The 15,917-nt window shown below is 52.6% G+C and overlaps 1 protein-coding gene across 6 annotated transcripts in view; it reads right to left on the bottom strand.

Moving 5' to 3' along the window:
• The window catches only part of STX8 (syntaxin 8), a 266,927-nt gene that overhangs the window by 37,416 nt on the left and 213,594 nt on the right, over positions 1 to 15,917 (bottom strand). For 4 of the 6 annotated variants that reach the window (XM_081162901.1, XM_081162898.1, XM_081162899.1 and 1 more), the window contains exon 8: positions 1,993 to 2,047. In XM_081162901.1, the coding sequence (XP_081019027.1) occupies positions 1,993 to 2,047 (55 nt within the window). Of the gene's footprint in view, positions 1 to 1,992; positions 2,048 to 8,446; positions 8,623 to 15,917 lie in introns of those variants that run through there. The other 2 variants (XM_081162902.1, XM_081162900.1) reach the window with 1 other exon arrangement.

Here is a 15,917-nt window from a genome sequence, read left to right on the forward strand (position 1 = left end):
GCCTGAGCCATGGGCAGGCAGGGCCAGGAATGACCAGGTTCCTGGCTACCAAGGAGACCACGACCACTTCTTGTTGCTGCCCTCACTCCTGGCTCCCCAAGGGAAGGGACAGAGGCTGCTAGGCCGAGAGAGCCTATTGCAGCCGCCCCCGCCCTGGCCTGCCCCTGCACCTGTCTTGGTCTAGCCTGGGCAGTACCTGGCCTACACCTTCCCAGCTTCCCCCTTTGTGGAGGCCTCCCATGCCCCCAGGTGTGGCCAGACCCCCTTTCCAGAGCTGCCTAGAGACACTGTCTTCCAGCAGGCAGCCCAGACCCTCAGGTCCTAGTGTCTCGCCCAGGGCCTGTTCCTGTGCTGGGGCCTGCTGCCTCCTGCCCCTGAGCTCTGCACTGCCCAGAGGCCACCCCCGCACACTGACTTAGAGGCCTGGCTCCCTTCTCAGTCAGGAAACCAGTTTCATTTTCCTGCTGGAGTGTGCCTGCTCAGAGGGTGACACTAAGTATGAGGCGTGGTCGCCGTGGTCCGGCTCCCACCCTCCCCCGCCTCCTCTGCCTCGGCCCATACCCTGGCCGCCATTGAGGGAGCACCTGCTCTGTGCCTGGCACTTTACCCCTACACCCTCCTGTTGTCCTCACGACAACCCCGTGAGACAGGGATTCTCACCCCCACACTCACCAGCAAGGAAACTGAAGCACCTGTGCCCAAGGTAACCAGAAAAATAAGGGGCCGTGCTGCCCCTGCTCACTGCACACTGGCTTTGTGGCCTGCCCACCAGGTTCCCGTAGCAGGCTGCCAGGGTGCTCCTGGGGTGGCCACCACTGAGACACCAGGCCTGGTGACTGCTCTAGAGAATAGAAGTGTGTGTGTGGAAATGGGCACAATAACATCTTCAGAGGGGTGCAAGAGAGGTGGGTGAAGCTGGTTGTAAGTTCACCATAGTGCACCCCTGGAAGGCCCAGGTTCTGGACGGCAGGCCTTAGCTAACCTAAGATGAAGTAGAAAGGACATTTGGCTGCCCGGGGGTGTTTGGAGGGATTCCAGGAGACTGGCAGAGATGCCCCTGGGGGCAGGGAGAGGACAGAATGGCCTTGGGAAGGGATACTTGTCTCTCTGAATCCAGGCCCAAGACGGAGCGTAGGGACCTCTCTCCTAGCAGTGAGCCCTCTGACGCCAGCGTCGTTCGCTGAGTGCCATTAGCATCTAGGAGTTCTTGGCATTTTGCTGCCCATAATCCTTTATTGGCATTTACTGTTTGGGCTGTTGTCCTGTTTCTATTTACACCCGTCTGTCTTCTCTGCCCTGCCCAGAAGGGCCGTGGCAGCCCCACCACCTCCCACCCTGGGTCTGAGTCACCCCAGGTCCATCAAAGGGCCACCTCTGATGGTCTCCGAGGCCCCAGCTCTGGAGACAGAAGCCTGCCAAGCAATAATGCATCTTGCTTTAAATTCAACCAGCCTCTAGGCTCACCCTCCTGCTCAGCACCCTGAGGGCAAAGGCCATCCAGCCTACCTGGTGGCCTGGCCCCTGGGGAATATGTCAGAGTGGCCAGGTGGGGGTGAAGACATTGTTGGGATTTCAGTCATCATAGGCCTTCCGCATCTCACTGGCCCAGCCCGAACCCAGCCCACTGCTCCTGAATCCAGGTACCCAACTCCAGCAGTGGGGACCCCTCCTTGGGAAAGCACCCTCTTCCACCCCCGCCCGTCCCAGGGAGGAGATGGGAATAGGAATTGAGGTGCCCATCTGTACAGTTAGGAAGGGATGTAAAATGGAACTAGATTTTGATTTTGAAGAGTGTATTAACCAGAATTGTGATATGTAGATGTTTAAAGAAAAACCTACCAGATTAGTCTTTTTTTTTAAAAAAAAACAGATTCCCCAGTTGCCCTTTTTCTGGAGCCCCTGACAGTGGAGTGACCTTCTTTATTGACACGCAGTAACGCTGAAGATTGGGGTGTAGGGAAGGGGGAGGATATGGGGTTGCCCCAGACTCACCTGCAGGCTGTGGCTTCTGTCCTGAGTGCAAGGTGGGAGGCAGCCTCCGCAGGTCCTGGGAAATGGGAGGAAGTGACACCTCTAGTCCAACCAAGGAGGCTGTGAGCTGCCCCAAGGCCCCTAGTGACCTCCTGGAATTCTGCCTCCATAGTAGCGTGCAGGAAATGGGTACAGACTTTCTTGGGTTTACTCCAGGTTGGAATGAAATCAAGGAGACTCGGAGGGATCAGGAAATAGTCCCTCCAGGAAACTGAAAAACGTTGGGGTCTCAGTGCTCAGAGGAAGCCCCCTCCCCATCACATCCCACCAGAGAGACAGAGTAGGCAAACTATACTCACTGATGTGGTTCCTGGGCTGAGGTTCACGGCGCAGCCATGCCATACCCTAGGGGTATCACTCCTTGTGTCATTGGACATCCTTCCCACCCCCATTCCTGAGTGCACTACCCACCCTCCCTCCACTCCCTGCTGGGTTCTGGAATTCTGATCATTCAGAATGGTAAATGTTTAGTTGTGACCATGACATATTGTTTGGGTCAGTGTTCCTTTCCAATGCATACTAATATATTATGGTTATTATATATGAATATATTTAATGACATGGAAAAAGTTGTGGATTTTTTTAAGTTTTTTGTTTTGTTTAGAGTTGTAATGGACCCAGATGGAACTTGTAACTTGGGCCCCACATGATAGAACTAAATTCAGATATCAATTAAATAAACTCTTGTACACTGTTCTCTGTCTTCCAGTCTTTACTGGTGGTCTGAGCTGTGGGTGGTGGGCATGCAGGGAGAGAGAAGCATGGCAGGCCTTTATGCCACTTAAGGAATATCGATTCTGGTCTGAGAACTCCCAGCAAGCCAGAGCGCCACTGATTTTTCACAAAGCCTGAGACAGAACTCCACCTACCAAAAAAAAAAAAGGGCAGCTTTGCTTGTGAAGTCCTAGGGCCTTGCAGTCTCCAAGTGTGATTTTAAGCTAAAAGTCTCTCAAATGGGTCAAGCTGTATTTAAGTCCCCGAGAACCATCCCTGGGATCCATCCTTGCCACTCCTTGGAGTTCCAGGTCCGGGGCACCGCAGGGGAGGGCAGAGGTCTCCCCACCTGCCCTAAATTCAGCACCCCGGCAGAGTATACCTTGGAATATCCCCACCTGATTCAGAACCTGCAAGTGTCTTGCCTTTCACAGATCTAGTTTCCTCTATTAAAGCCAACAGGAGACTCACGAGAGAAGACAGCAGGATTAGTAAAACTCAAGAGTTTTTTTTCCAAGCCATTGCTAAAGGCTTTGTGCGGTGCAGGGATGGGGCCACTGCCAGCGCCACGCAGCCACCAGGAGCTGAGCTCACTGGGTTTCTGAGAAACTATATTTAAATCTCCGAATGGTTGTGATTTCTTTATTAAACAAACAATTCAGTCATTAGGAACATGTTGTGTTGCTATGCGAAGCGGAGCCGATCGTCACCAGGAAGTTGTAATTTCTGCACCCAGCTGTTTTGAAGACAAGTCTCCGCGATGGGCCTGGTCGGCCCCTCAGCAACACAGATCCCGCTGGCACCTGGGAGGCATGGGCGGCCTTTCCCTGCAGCATGGGGAGCTGGCTGAAGTGCCATTAGCCTCTCCTCAGGAAGAAACAGGCCAGCCCAGCCTCCTCAGAGGGTCTGGCTCTAGGGAACAGGAGCTGTGTTCTCAGACCAGGGGTCAAAGCCAGGGCAGCTAGATACAGCGGTGGCTGGTCTTATGTCAAGATCAGTCTCAGGTGTAAGTCTCTGCTGGCATGGCAGTTCCTGACACTGGGTGGTCAGGGGCAGGAAGCAAGTCTTAGGTAGCTGGACAGGCCAGGAATAAAACTAGCCTTTTCTGCGATCTCAGGCTCTTCCCAAGGCCAGTTCAGACCCAGCTGGGCCAGCTGCAGGATTGAGTGCCTGCCCAGAGACCAGGGTTCAGGGTTTGTGCTACACTTGGAAATGTGACTCTTGGCTTTGGTCATTCTTTTTTCTTTTTTTAAATATATTTTTACTGATTTTAGAGAGAGAGGAAGGGAGAAAGAGAAACATGGATCAGCTGCCTCCTGCACACCCCCTACTGGGGATGGAGCCAGAAACCCAGGCATGTGCATGACCTGGTATTGAACTGGCGACCTCTTGGTGCATGGGACAATGCCCAGCCAACTGAGCCACACTGGCCAGGGCTGGTCATTCTGTTCAAGGGTCCAGTTCTCAAAGACTTTCACAATGTGGCTTTTTCCTGTCCTTCTTAAAACAGTTGTCTGTGACTGTCTTCTCCTTCGGAACTCCACCAGTGCTGGGCATGCTGGCAGTTGCAGCCTGTCCCAGGCTGGAAGGAAACACTGTTGATCAGAGACACTAGAGGCCATCCCAGAGCCTGCTTAACTCTCTAGCCTGAGAGAGGTGGCACTGACAGCCGCCAGGCTCGACGCAGGAAATAAGCTGGGTCTCTGCTAAGTCCCAAGGTGGTTGGAAAAGTCCATTTCAGAGGCTGGGATGGTTAGGCACAGGGAAGCTGAGCGATCCCTATTAGGACTCAGGGCCCAGCGCAGTCAAAAGCCCAGGGCCAGCTGAGTGAGAGGGCTTCCCAGGGTCAGCCGACTTTCAGAGGGGTGCACTCATTCGCAAAGCCCACCCGGCCCTTCCCAGAGACAGCGCCCTGGGACGGGACTGCCTACTCATGGCAGAGACACCCCTGGGTTTCAGACTTCGTTGCACAGACACCTCTTTCTATGCTCTTAAGACTAAATAAAGACGTAAGAAATATGCCAAGAAAAACTGGGAGTGAATGACGAACAGAGCCAGTGAGAAATAGAGCAACGGATGGATGAACTCATTGCTTTATCAGACTGGAGTCTCAACAGGGCAGCAGCTCATTTCTGGACAGAGCTGAACTGGGAAGTCTGAAGACGTACAAAGCAACTGGAGGAAAGATGAATCTTGGCCCAGTTTTTTAAATAAAGGGGGAAAACCCCACTTAATCAGAGGGGCTGTTAGCTAGGCAAGAGGTGATCTTTAGTCTTTACCAATAGTTCTCCTGCAGCCCGAAGCTGAAGCAGGGATGAGGGTTCTCGGAAGGCTAGGCCCCTTTACTGACAGGAGGAAAGAGCAGCTGGGCTGGCCGCGGGTCTGACTAGTCAGGAGCCGTCCTGCAGCCTGGAGGAGGAGGAGGAGGAGGAGGAGGAGGAGGAGGGTCCCAAGCTCGGCCGGGCCCAGGAAGTCTTGCCGGGAACAGATTGTCCTGGGGCTAATGCAGACTAAGGTCTGTTACCGTTTCTACTAATGATGAAGTTTCAGCGGAGCAAGAGGACCAGTTGTAACCAGGTATCTGGATTTCTTTATATGGTATCCAGACTCAAAATGCTTATAATTAATAATCAGTTAAGTTAAACAATACTTATACTGTTATTTTAATTAAGTCTATTTTCATTAAAAAACATCCAAGGTATGGGTGCTAAATCCCAGTCTTGCCCCTTTTCTTTGTGCTTAGCTTAAGGTCTTACTGCTCACATGACAGGCTCAGAGCCTGGGCCATGGCAGCTGCACTCCTGATACCTTTGAAGGGGACGCGTAGGCCTGACCCACCCAGCCAGAGAATGTTACTCTAGAGTGGGTCTTGATGCAACAGACCCCCCAAGGTGGCTCGGGAATTCCTTTCCACTTCTGGTCTGCCCTGCGGCTCCAAGTGGGGTGGGTGTCTCATGGGAGAAGCCCCCAAGAAAGCTAAGGAGCGGGGAGCCTTCATGCCCAGCAACGCCCCTCCCTCTGGGCCCAGCACTGCCCGAGGCCTGGACAGCAGGTCCTTGCAGTCTAACCCGGCCAGCCTTTCACCCCCTCCCCTGCCTGCAGGTCCAGAGAAGTGAAGTCACTTGTCCAGGTCGCCCAGCTAGCAGTGCTGGCCGGGCCTGGAGCCCACTCATCTAGAGAACAGAAGCTGTTGTGTGCAGACATCAGCTCAGTGTTTGGCTTGAAAAGGCCTTTCCGTGCGGCTGAGCCAGAACGCCGTGGCTCTGGTTCAAGACGCCCACGAGTTGCCGGGGCTCCGTGCTGAGCAAGTCAAGAGGAGGTGAGAAAGTCAAACAAACCTTCAATGCTGCCTCCCATGAGCCCCAAAGTGGGGGGCTCCAAGGAGACACTGTTTATATAGATTTGGGGGTTTGCACGACAACACTGAGAGATGTGGCTCTCCAGATTCTTGATCTTCTGTTGGGTGAGCCATTAGCAACCACTTCGCTCCCACCCCACAAGCAAAATGCGTCCCAGGATGCCTTCCCGTCCGAAAACCCTTTGGCTCCCTGTCCAGCAAGGTTCCTCTCCTTTGGGAACATACCCATCTTGAGACAAGCCTGCTTCCACTTCCTCCCCTTCGTTCTGCAATCCAGTTCCCCAGCACCAGGGCTCATGCTCATGCCGGTCTCCACTCCCTGCCCTCTCATCCCCTTGGCACTTGCCATCTAAACACAGCCTGGCTGTTATGCTGAATCTGCGCCCAGGGCCTCACCATCTGAGGCCAGCCTGGGTCTGCGTGTTGGCAGCCCTGGAGGCTGGTGGGTGTCAGGGTCCACAGAGACAGGGGAGCTCTGCTCTGCTCTGCCCCACTGCATGCCCTCAGGAGTTTGCTTGGTAGCGGTAGGAGGCGAGTAGGACAGAATCCATGAGTATGGATCTGGAGACCACCTGGCCCAGCGGGTTTAGATTTGGGCTAGAAGAGTCCTATTTCCGCTGAGCCGAGCAGTGGCTCTGTGCTTATGTGCCCACCTACCCACAGCCGCCCTGAGGCGGGGGATGCTCTCCACTTTCTGGGGGGAGGACATATGGAGGCCCCCGGCCACACCGCTGGGAAGAGGTGTGGTCACTGCTGGGGCCATTCACCACCTAGCTCAGGCCCTCTGCCTTCAGGGCACTTTTGGTCCCGACCAGTGAACTGTGAACCCAGGAGATGGCTTACTTCTGAGTGAAACGCCACTGCTAGTGTCGCGTGCCTCCGCCAGAGCTCACAGTGGCTCTTCCACTGGCTCAGGTTCTGGATGAGATGTCGTCAGAGACCCTCATTGACCTGTGAGGGAGGGACTTAGAGCTAGAGCAAGACACCTAGGTCTGGGGCAGGTCTGGGGTGGGTCCAGGCCGCTCCCACTTGGGTGGGTGTCCTGACTGTTCTGCTGACCGGGAGACAGGGCTGGCTGCTGCTCACAGGAGAGGAGTGTGTCATCGCCACATGCACCCCAGGTGGGAGGATTGCTCAGCTGGAGCAGGGCCAGGTGGAGCCTTGAGGTGACCCAGCCCCTCTAGGGAACCGCTGCCAGGAACAGGGTCACAACACTTTGCAGTGATTTACACTTCACCACCCAGGAAGTCACAGCCCCCCTCCCCCGCAGGCTGGGTGTCTGGCCCAGATCTTCACACTACACCAGAGTCTCAGGCCTCAGGGTCCAAGGAAAAATCACTGTGCCAGAAGCACCTTGCTCTTCCTCCAGCCTGTCCCTGTCCACAGGGGGTCAAGTCACCCCCCCTAGGATTCCCCCACCACAGGCCTGTTCCCTGCTTTTATTCAGTGACATCTTGTACTTTGGAACTTGCCCTGTCACCAACCTAATTTCTTTCCCCTTTTGCCAAGGAGGGCAAAGCAAGGTGAGCTGGCCCAGCCTGCTCTCTATTCAGATAGGAGAGAGGGCACGAAGCTGGGCCCACCACCCTCTAACCTGGAACTTGCCGATGCTCCCAGGGGCCGGGGATCCCCTGCAGGCCTGCCCCGTCTGCCCTTTCCCATGCACGCGCACACGGACGCACTGTGTACATCGCACGCTGGGTTGTCAGAGCCAGTCTAGGAGCCAAGTAAGGCACTGTTCTCCTGACTTCATAACCACACCCTTCTCTGAACCCTAAGCAGTACTTCTCAGACTGATCACTTCCCACCCCACCCACCGCATGCAATAGACTTCACCCTGGCTGCCTGGACAGATGTTCAGCCTTGGAAATGGTTAACTCTTACAAAGAAATGAAAGAGAACATGCTTCTAGGTCTAGAAGGCGATTCCAGTAGAGCCCAGAAAAGTTCTCAGCAATGGCAGCACCACCGGGAGCAGTGAGCCTGGCGGGAGAGGGCAGGATGGTCACACACAGGAACAGGTGTCTGTGGCACTGCCTGTGTCACAGCCTCACGTCGCTCCCTCCTCGCCTGAACTGTTCACTGTTTCCTACATGGACATGTGACTTCCCTAGCAGACCAGACGCTCAAGGTTACTAACTGCCCATTTGTTCAGTACGCCCCAGGTGCCAGTGCACTTTGGGGTGGGTGGAATCACTAGTAGCCGTGGGCAGTGACCACCGAGAAACCTTGGGCTAGCACCGAAATGACAAAGGCAGGACCAGAAGGGCCACACTGAGCCTGAGGCTCCATTGGCTCCAGAGCCGCCGCACAATTTGCTTTTACTGAGGCAACACATCGAGAGTTCAGAGCTTTGAGGGAATTTATTGAGAGCAGCTTTCATGTATCAAAAGGGTGCTGGGCTTTTCTCCATCACTGGCAGGTGTCAGAGCTGGTGGTCCTTTTATTGCCACTATTTGGTAGGCCAGACTGCAACGACCACAATAGCCACGAGCAGCAATAAAATCACCATTATCATTCCTGAAAAACAAGCACAGAAGACGCCTTTCAGTGACTCGCTCCGACGAACATCACGATCCCAAGTATCTTCAGGGAGGACGCTGTGCGCAGTTCTCCCGGCCGCCTGTTCCCCGGGAGCCTTTCCTTTGTGCTTCGATGTGTGACGGTATCAGCAGCCCCAGGGCGTGGGCGCTGCACAGCTCTGGCTTTGTGGGTAGTGGGGTGCAAAAGGGAGGGCTTGGGGGACGCTGCTGAGGTTGCACCCCACCACCTCAAGTTGTGCCAGCAAAGTGTAGGAGCTCCTGACAGGACTGGGGGGACCTGGGTGAGCTCCCCCCTCATTCAGCACTTGAGCATGCTCAGCCCCCAGGTGTGCAGCCTGGCCCTGCTTTCTGTTTGTTCTGATGAGACACCAATAAAGCAACGGGCTTTCGAGTTCACGAGGAAATTCATTCTAGAATCCATTATCTCCACTATCCACATGGCTTTCCCTTTTCTTCTGGAGCCCAAAATACTATGTCATCCATTTGTAAAAATATCCACTAGAGGGGCTTTTTCTTCACATACACATTTTTATGTTAGTATTTTTTCTGTTTTATTTCCTAAAATTTTTGGCTGGGGAAGACAAAGGAGAGCACCAGCCCGCCTGGCCAGTCTGCTCCCTGGGCTCAGCTCTCCAGCTCCTGCATCGGGACTCTTGATCGCCCATTCCTGCAGCGCTGATGGAGGCGGCCCCTTCACTCACTCAGCTCACGTCTCCCACACTTCCCAGCATGTAGTGAGCGCTCGCCATGGCCAGGCACCCGAGGCCAGCATGGTCGTGGCATGTGGCATGTGGCATATGCCAGGGACAGGTGTGGCTACTACCAAGGAAGCACTCAATCACTGTTTGCCCACTGAAGCATCCCTGAGCTACTGAGGCCCCAAGAGGCAAGTGAGGAGCAGATGGTTAAAGCACCTGAAAATGCTCCATAAAGTAACAGGTGAGTCGACCCCACAGGATCATGTGGTTGTTGGCCACCAGGGCTGCCACCTCAGACGGAGCTGTTTCTGGAAAGGTCAGGGTCCTGAGAGTTCAATGACGTGCTCTCACAGGAAGCCATTAACATGTTATTGATCTCATTAACTAGATAACCGCTGGTTACATTTGGCTATTTCAATTTCAATTAATTAAAGGGAAATAAAGTTAAAAATCCAATGTCTCAGTTGCACTAACCATATTTCAAGTGCTTCAGAGCCACACATGGCCAGTGGGTAGCATGATGCACAGAGACAATGAAGAGCATTTCCACCATCCTAGAAAGTTCTTTTGGACAGAACAGAGAGCGTGGAGCTTTGATTACTTCATTCACTGCTGCACCCCAGCTGCCATGATGGTGCCTGGAGTGGGGCTCATTGAATGAATGAATGAATGGCTGCTCGATGAATTTTCAACACTCACTCTGCACTTGGGTAGCTTCCCACACTGGGAATTCTGTTTTTCCCTCTTCTTGAGTCAGTTTTGATAAATTATATTTTTCTGGGAAATTGCCCATTTTTTTCTGAGTATTTAAAAGTGCTGGCGTAAAACTGTTCATTATCTTCTTATGATTTGGATACTACACTCAATCTGTAGCCCTGACTGGGATCAGTTGATGAGTGTGTCGTCCCGATAGGCCAAGGATTCGGGTTTGATCCCTGGTCAGGGCACATGCAAGAATCAACCAGTGAGTGCATCAATAAGTGAAACAAGTCGATGTTTCCCCCCCCCACCCCATCTCTCCCTTTCTCTCTAAAATCAATAAATAAAAATTAAAAAAAATTTCAACAATTTCTTCTTTGGCCCAATTATTTAGAACTGTGTTTTGAAATTTCCAATGATATTGGAACATAATTATCAATATATATATATACTTTTAAATGCTGAGATAATAATGCATGTGCTATATTTTGATGTGAAAATATCTGTGATTTCTATTGGTGACAAAGTCACAAGTTCTACTAACATTACTGTGGCCTGTTAACTATCTTCTTAATTGAAGAAAATGCTAAATCTCAATTAGAGGTTAGTGAAAATAAGAATGCAATTAGCTTTCTCCTCCGCATCCACAGGCTCCTGAATTCCATCCGCAGATCGCAGGGTTCACTGTAGTTCAGTGTGAATTTAAAACAGCACGTCCACAGTTTTAAATACTGAGAAGTGACTTAAAAATATATGCAAGCTTCCCTGTCATCTCCCCGTGACAAGGGATACATGCTTTTCTAGTGCACACCCTTTCTCTGATGATCTGATCCTTTGAGAATACTCCCTTTGGGGAATTGAGACCCCCCCCCCCCCAACCTATCTTCATGTGAACATAGACCTAGGCCTCTACATCAGGGTTCAGCAAACTGTGGCCCATGGCCAAATCTGGCTTGTGGGCTGTTTCATACAGCCCATAAGCTAAGAATGGTTTATATATATTTAAAAGGTTGTCAGAAAAGAAAAAGAAGATGTCCCACTGTCCGCGGTCTGCAGAGCCTAACCTATTTACTATCTGGCCTCTGCAGAGCTGCGCTGGGCCTGCTCTGTGTCACTGTGGCTGATAATGATCCAGCTGCACATCAGTTCACTCATTCAGGTTCCGGTTTCCAGTTCTCTCTCCATTTATTTCATCTGGGGATTTCCTTTCTTCCTTGTAAATTCAGCTATACCTGAACATTATAGGGGGTGTTGTAATATTTTATCTAGCATTTCAAGATGCTTGTAGTGAGGTGTGTGCGTGTTTGAAGATTATCTCTATCGATCTTCTTGCCAGACCAGAAGAAAAAATCTTCTTTTCATTCATTTCTGCCTCCACAAACATCTTTAGTTTGATCAAGAGCTCCACCTGGGTAGGAATCCCACTACTGGACTGGGGTGGAAGGTTTATACTGCACAACATAAAAAATGGAAATGGGGAAAGCAGACAGAGTGGGGTGGAGCTTCAGGGGCAATGGCTGGCCCCCAGAGCCTAGGCTTGGCCTGAGACGAAGGGGAGGAGTGAGTTTTTGAGGAAGGGAGAGAGAGCATGAGTGGGGTTTCAGGAAGCGGCACTGTCACGTGCTCAGGCAGGATCAGAGTTGGGGAACACTTGAGTCCAAGAAGCTCCTTGTGCAGCAAGGGTTCTGGCCTGAGGCTGTGACGGCCCAAAGGAGAGGCTGACACAAGTGGCCTTGAATTTTCAAATCGGTGATTAGGAGAAAGCAGAATGAGCGATGGGAACAAAGAAACCAAGAACAGTAACTGGTTAGGAAGCAGCAGCCACGCATCCGGTTTTAGTCCAAACACACGAAGCTTGCAGGGCAAGGGAAGAGCCTCAAGGCATCAGTGGCTCCACCATCTCCTACTTGGGATGGGCCACTGCAGTGGACTGACCTGCCCTGCAGCTCCTTTTACCCAATCCACTCTCCACAACTTCGCTGGAATGGAAATCGGGTCAGGTGACTCCCAGGCTTAAACCTCTTCGATGGCTTAAACTCAAATCCAAACTCTTCGCCATGGCTGAAGACCCTGCAGCCTGGACCTTGCCGCCCCTGAAGCCACACTCCGCACCTGTGCTCTAGCCATCCCAGCCTTCGGTCCCTGCAGCAGGCCATGCTCCTTGTCTCCCAGCCTTACTCATGCACCCTTTCCACCCAGACGGCGCCGCCCACTCATGGCCCAGTTAATCCCTATGCATCCTCCAACCTCACATCAGTGTCCCTGAAGGACTCCGTCTAGACCTCCAGGTGACTGTACTCTTGTTGTCCCTTTACATCTCTCTAGTGGCCCTTCTTCAACCACAACTTAGGTCCTCAGTGATCCTCTGTCTCCATCACTGGCCCACGGGTATCTATGGCAGACACTGCCTGTCAAGTCAATGCTGTATCCTCACTCCTGGAACAGAGCCTGGCTCCAAAACGGGCCCGACACACCCTTTCTATATAAGCAAATAACGTCTGAATATCTGGATGGCACCAGAGAGCCAGTAACAAAGACACACAAGCAATATAGTTGGTAGTGAGAGAGTAGCTGAGCCAAGGGGTCAAGAAAAGAGACAATTCAAAAAATGGTCAGTGCTGGTCCCCAAACGCTGCAGACACACTAGAGGACGAAGAAACAGGTCTGGGCTCCCGAGGCCTTCAAAGCGCAGTGTTAGCAGAAGGGCGGCAGGTCTGTCGAACGACTATTAATACAGAGACTTCTCTTTAAGCTGCTAATTGCTCTGTCACAGAAACTGTGAACTGTACAAACGTGCCACAGTAAAGGTGTGACAGGGCACACAATACCTGTGAAAAGTGGAAATGCACTTCAGCTATGGACACCAGAGATAGTGTCACTGATAGTGTGTGATAAACTAGTCTTGTCCCAAGATGAAAAGGGGACCCTGAGAGCAATGGCTACTAAGACTTACGTTTCAAACCCTTTCAGAACAAACAGAGCCTTCGGGGCAGGAGATTTTCAACAGGTTTAAGTAAACTGGTGTGCCCCGAGGGTCAACGGAGGAAGTCATTCTAAGATGGCAAGTGACAGTGATAAGCAAAAGCCAGTTTTGAATTCTTTTGGACAAAGAATAGGTGTTGACACACCTTATCACCGCAGTCCCCCTCTTTAAGAGTGTGGCTCTCCCGGAATGTGACCGCGGCCCTGGCATCTTTCTTGAACGGAGGCTCTCTCCTCTAAGGGACGTTTTAGAAAGAGGAACCCAGGGCCTTCGGGAGAGCTCAGCCAGGCTGCAGGTGGGACAGTCACACACGTGGGTCTGTACTGACTCCATGGGGGGGGGGGTGTCCCCTCACTGAGTTCTCAGCAGCAGACAGTTACAGACAACAGCACTGAGGTTCTGGGAGGCTCGCTCTCCTAAGGCCCTAGAGCTGCTAAGAGGAAGAGCTGGAACTGGAATGGAGGTGGAGCTGACCCTTGGGCCATGCTCGTCCCCTTTCTCTGCAATGGGGGGGGGGGGCTGTGGCGTTCAGGGGACAGTGTGGGGCTGATCAGGGAGAGAGGCCCAGGCTTCTTTGGGCTGCAAAACTGGCGTAAAGAGTTTCTTCTTCCTTTTCTCCCTCCTTCTCTTTCCTTTCTCCTCCCTTCCTTCTTACGACGCTTAAGGGAGGAAAACTTCCACTACAAAAGGAGACAGAGTAGGATGAGCAGCGATGACCTCCTCCCTCAGCCTGAACAAAGGTCGCTCACGGCCAGTCTGGCGGCCACCTCACCTGCTCCCTGCCCCGCGTGTCACTCGCAGCGAATCCCAGATAGGCCTCATTAGCAAATACTTCAGTAAGTAACACTAAGAAGAAAAAGCTGCCACCACCACACTGCGAGGGTTTACAGGTGCCTTCCTTCTTTCTTTTCTGAAAATAGTTTATTGATTTTTTGAGAGAGGGAGGGAAACATCGATACGAGCGCGCAACATGGATCGGCTGCCTCCTGGGGACTGAGCCCGCAGCCCGGGCATGTGCCTGACGGGGCATCGAGCCAGTGACCTCCTGGTGCACGGGTGACCAACCAGCTGAGCCACACTGGCCAGGGAAGTTTACAATTTCTTAAAGACAGAGGCGGGAAGACTCTCCGACTCGGCAGAGGAGGAATGCGGTTCCAGCTAGAGGACAGGAGAGCGCCCGCGGGGGCCAGGAGAAGAGCTTGAACAGCATCCAGTCAGACGCGAGAGAACTTCTTTCTCTTGCCTCAGAGCAGTGCTTAACCCTCAGGGGTCCAGTCATCCATCCCCCAGCCAAGGAAATATTTGACATTTCAGGACGAGGAAAGACAGCGGAACTTCTGGGAACCTGCCAGCTTCGGGAACAATGAGCGCTCTCTGCCCCCACCCAGCACAGAAACACCTGGCGAGCTCCTGCTGGCGGGTCACTTCCTGGCGCTTCGCTAGGCCTGCACGGGCACCTGGAGGCAGGCTTCCCTTCCGACACTGGTGCCCCTTCCAGGCGGGCATGGGGTGCCAGTTACAGGAGCGGAAAAAATGTCCCTTTCCTTTGGTCAGTTTACCAGATGAGTATTACTCAACCACTTATAATATTTACAAGTCCAGCTCATAGCAATTAAAAAAAGATGTAAGAAAACAAACTCCTTTTCAAACTGGGAAAGGATATGAAACAGTCTCTCAGGAACAGTGTTGTTTTCTGAAGATTGTTCATCTGGATTAATGGTCCATATTTTTTTTCCAGTGAAACGCTGGAAACCTGCAAATTATGGAGGCTGTGCTGCCAACACCTCTGCCGCAGCTGAGCTAGGTAACAGCTCATGCTCACTAATGAGGGCTGGGGGGAGCCTGGCTTTTCCCCAGAGCAGACCTCCGACTGGCCACTTCTCCCTTCAGCTGTGGGAAATGCAGGAGATAAGAACGGTGGGAGAGGAGGGGGGATGGAGGGGTGAGGGGGTGGGAGGCAGGGGATTTGAAGGGCAAGTTTATCTGGGAGTCTTTTTATCTGGTTCTGTTTATCACAAGGAAAGCCATACTGGTTACCTGCTGTTGGTTGCTTTGAACCAAAATATATCTCCTATTGTCTGCCCGGTTCCCCACGCTGGAGACGTCAGGGCGGACAGACAATTCCCATGCAGCTAATGACCTCGAGAGATCCGCAGAGGACATTTCTGCAAGGATCCTGCAGGTGTGTTTTCCCCAGCTGTGCCCACCACCAGGTGACATTTGCTTAAGTATCAGCCAGTCGGTTCTCACTGGTTCGATTTTGGGCAGCAGGCTCCTGGTTAAGGTGGGGGAATAAGCAGGAGAGACGACCAAACTGGAACATTTGTTTTCAAAAGTTCATGTAAATGTTCCCTCTAATCCCATTACTGGGCAAATAAGCTAAGAAAAGAGGAGACGCGGCGCAGAGGTGAACACGTTTACATTCCGATTTTCAGACTGAATGGCTGGAGGCCTGCAGTTACCCTTGGGATCACCCAGGGCTGGGCTTGCTGGTTCCTGAGCTGTTTGCCTCGCTAGTCAGCTGCAGGCCTGGGCCCCTCCACCTGCCTCCAGTCGCCCACAAGCCTCAGCCGCACCAGGAACCCCCCTGGGACTCGGGTTTGCCCAGACACGGGTGGTGGGTGACAGGCACCTAGGGGCTCCGCTGACTATACTTCACGCCTCGGTTCTCCACTTTCATCTCCCCCAGTAGCACTCTCATTAAAACACTGTGCACAAGTCCCTGATTTGCTGAGTTTGGTTTTGTTCTTACCTGGCCTTCGCCCCACCCCTCTAGGCTCTCCTTCCTCTGTTGGTGGGTAAAGCTTCCCCTCTCTCCTCGGGTGACCTCACACCCTCTTCTCCTCGACTTCCTCCCCTCCCCCCGGGCCAAGGTGCTGAGCTCAGCCCAGA

Source organism: Miniopterus schreibersii, assembly GCF_964146895.1.
Source record: "Miniopterus schreibersii genome assembly, chromosome: 16".
Lineage (NCBI taxonomy): Eukaryota > Metazoa > Chordata > Mammalia > Chiroptera > Miniopteridae > Miniopterus > Miniopterus schreibersii.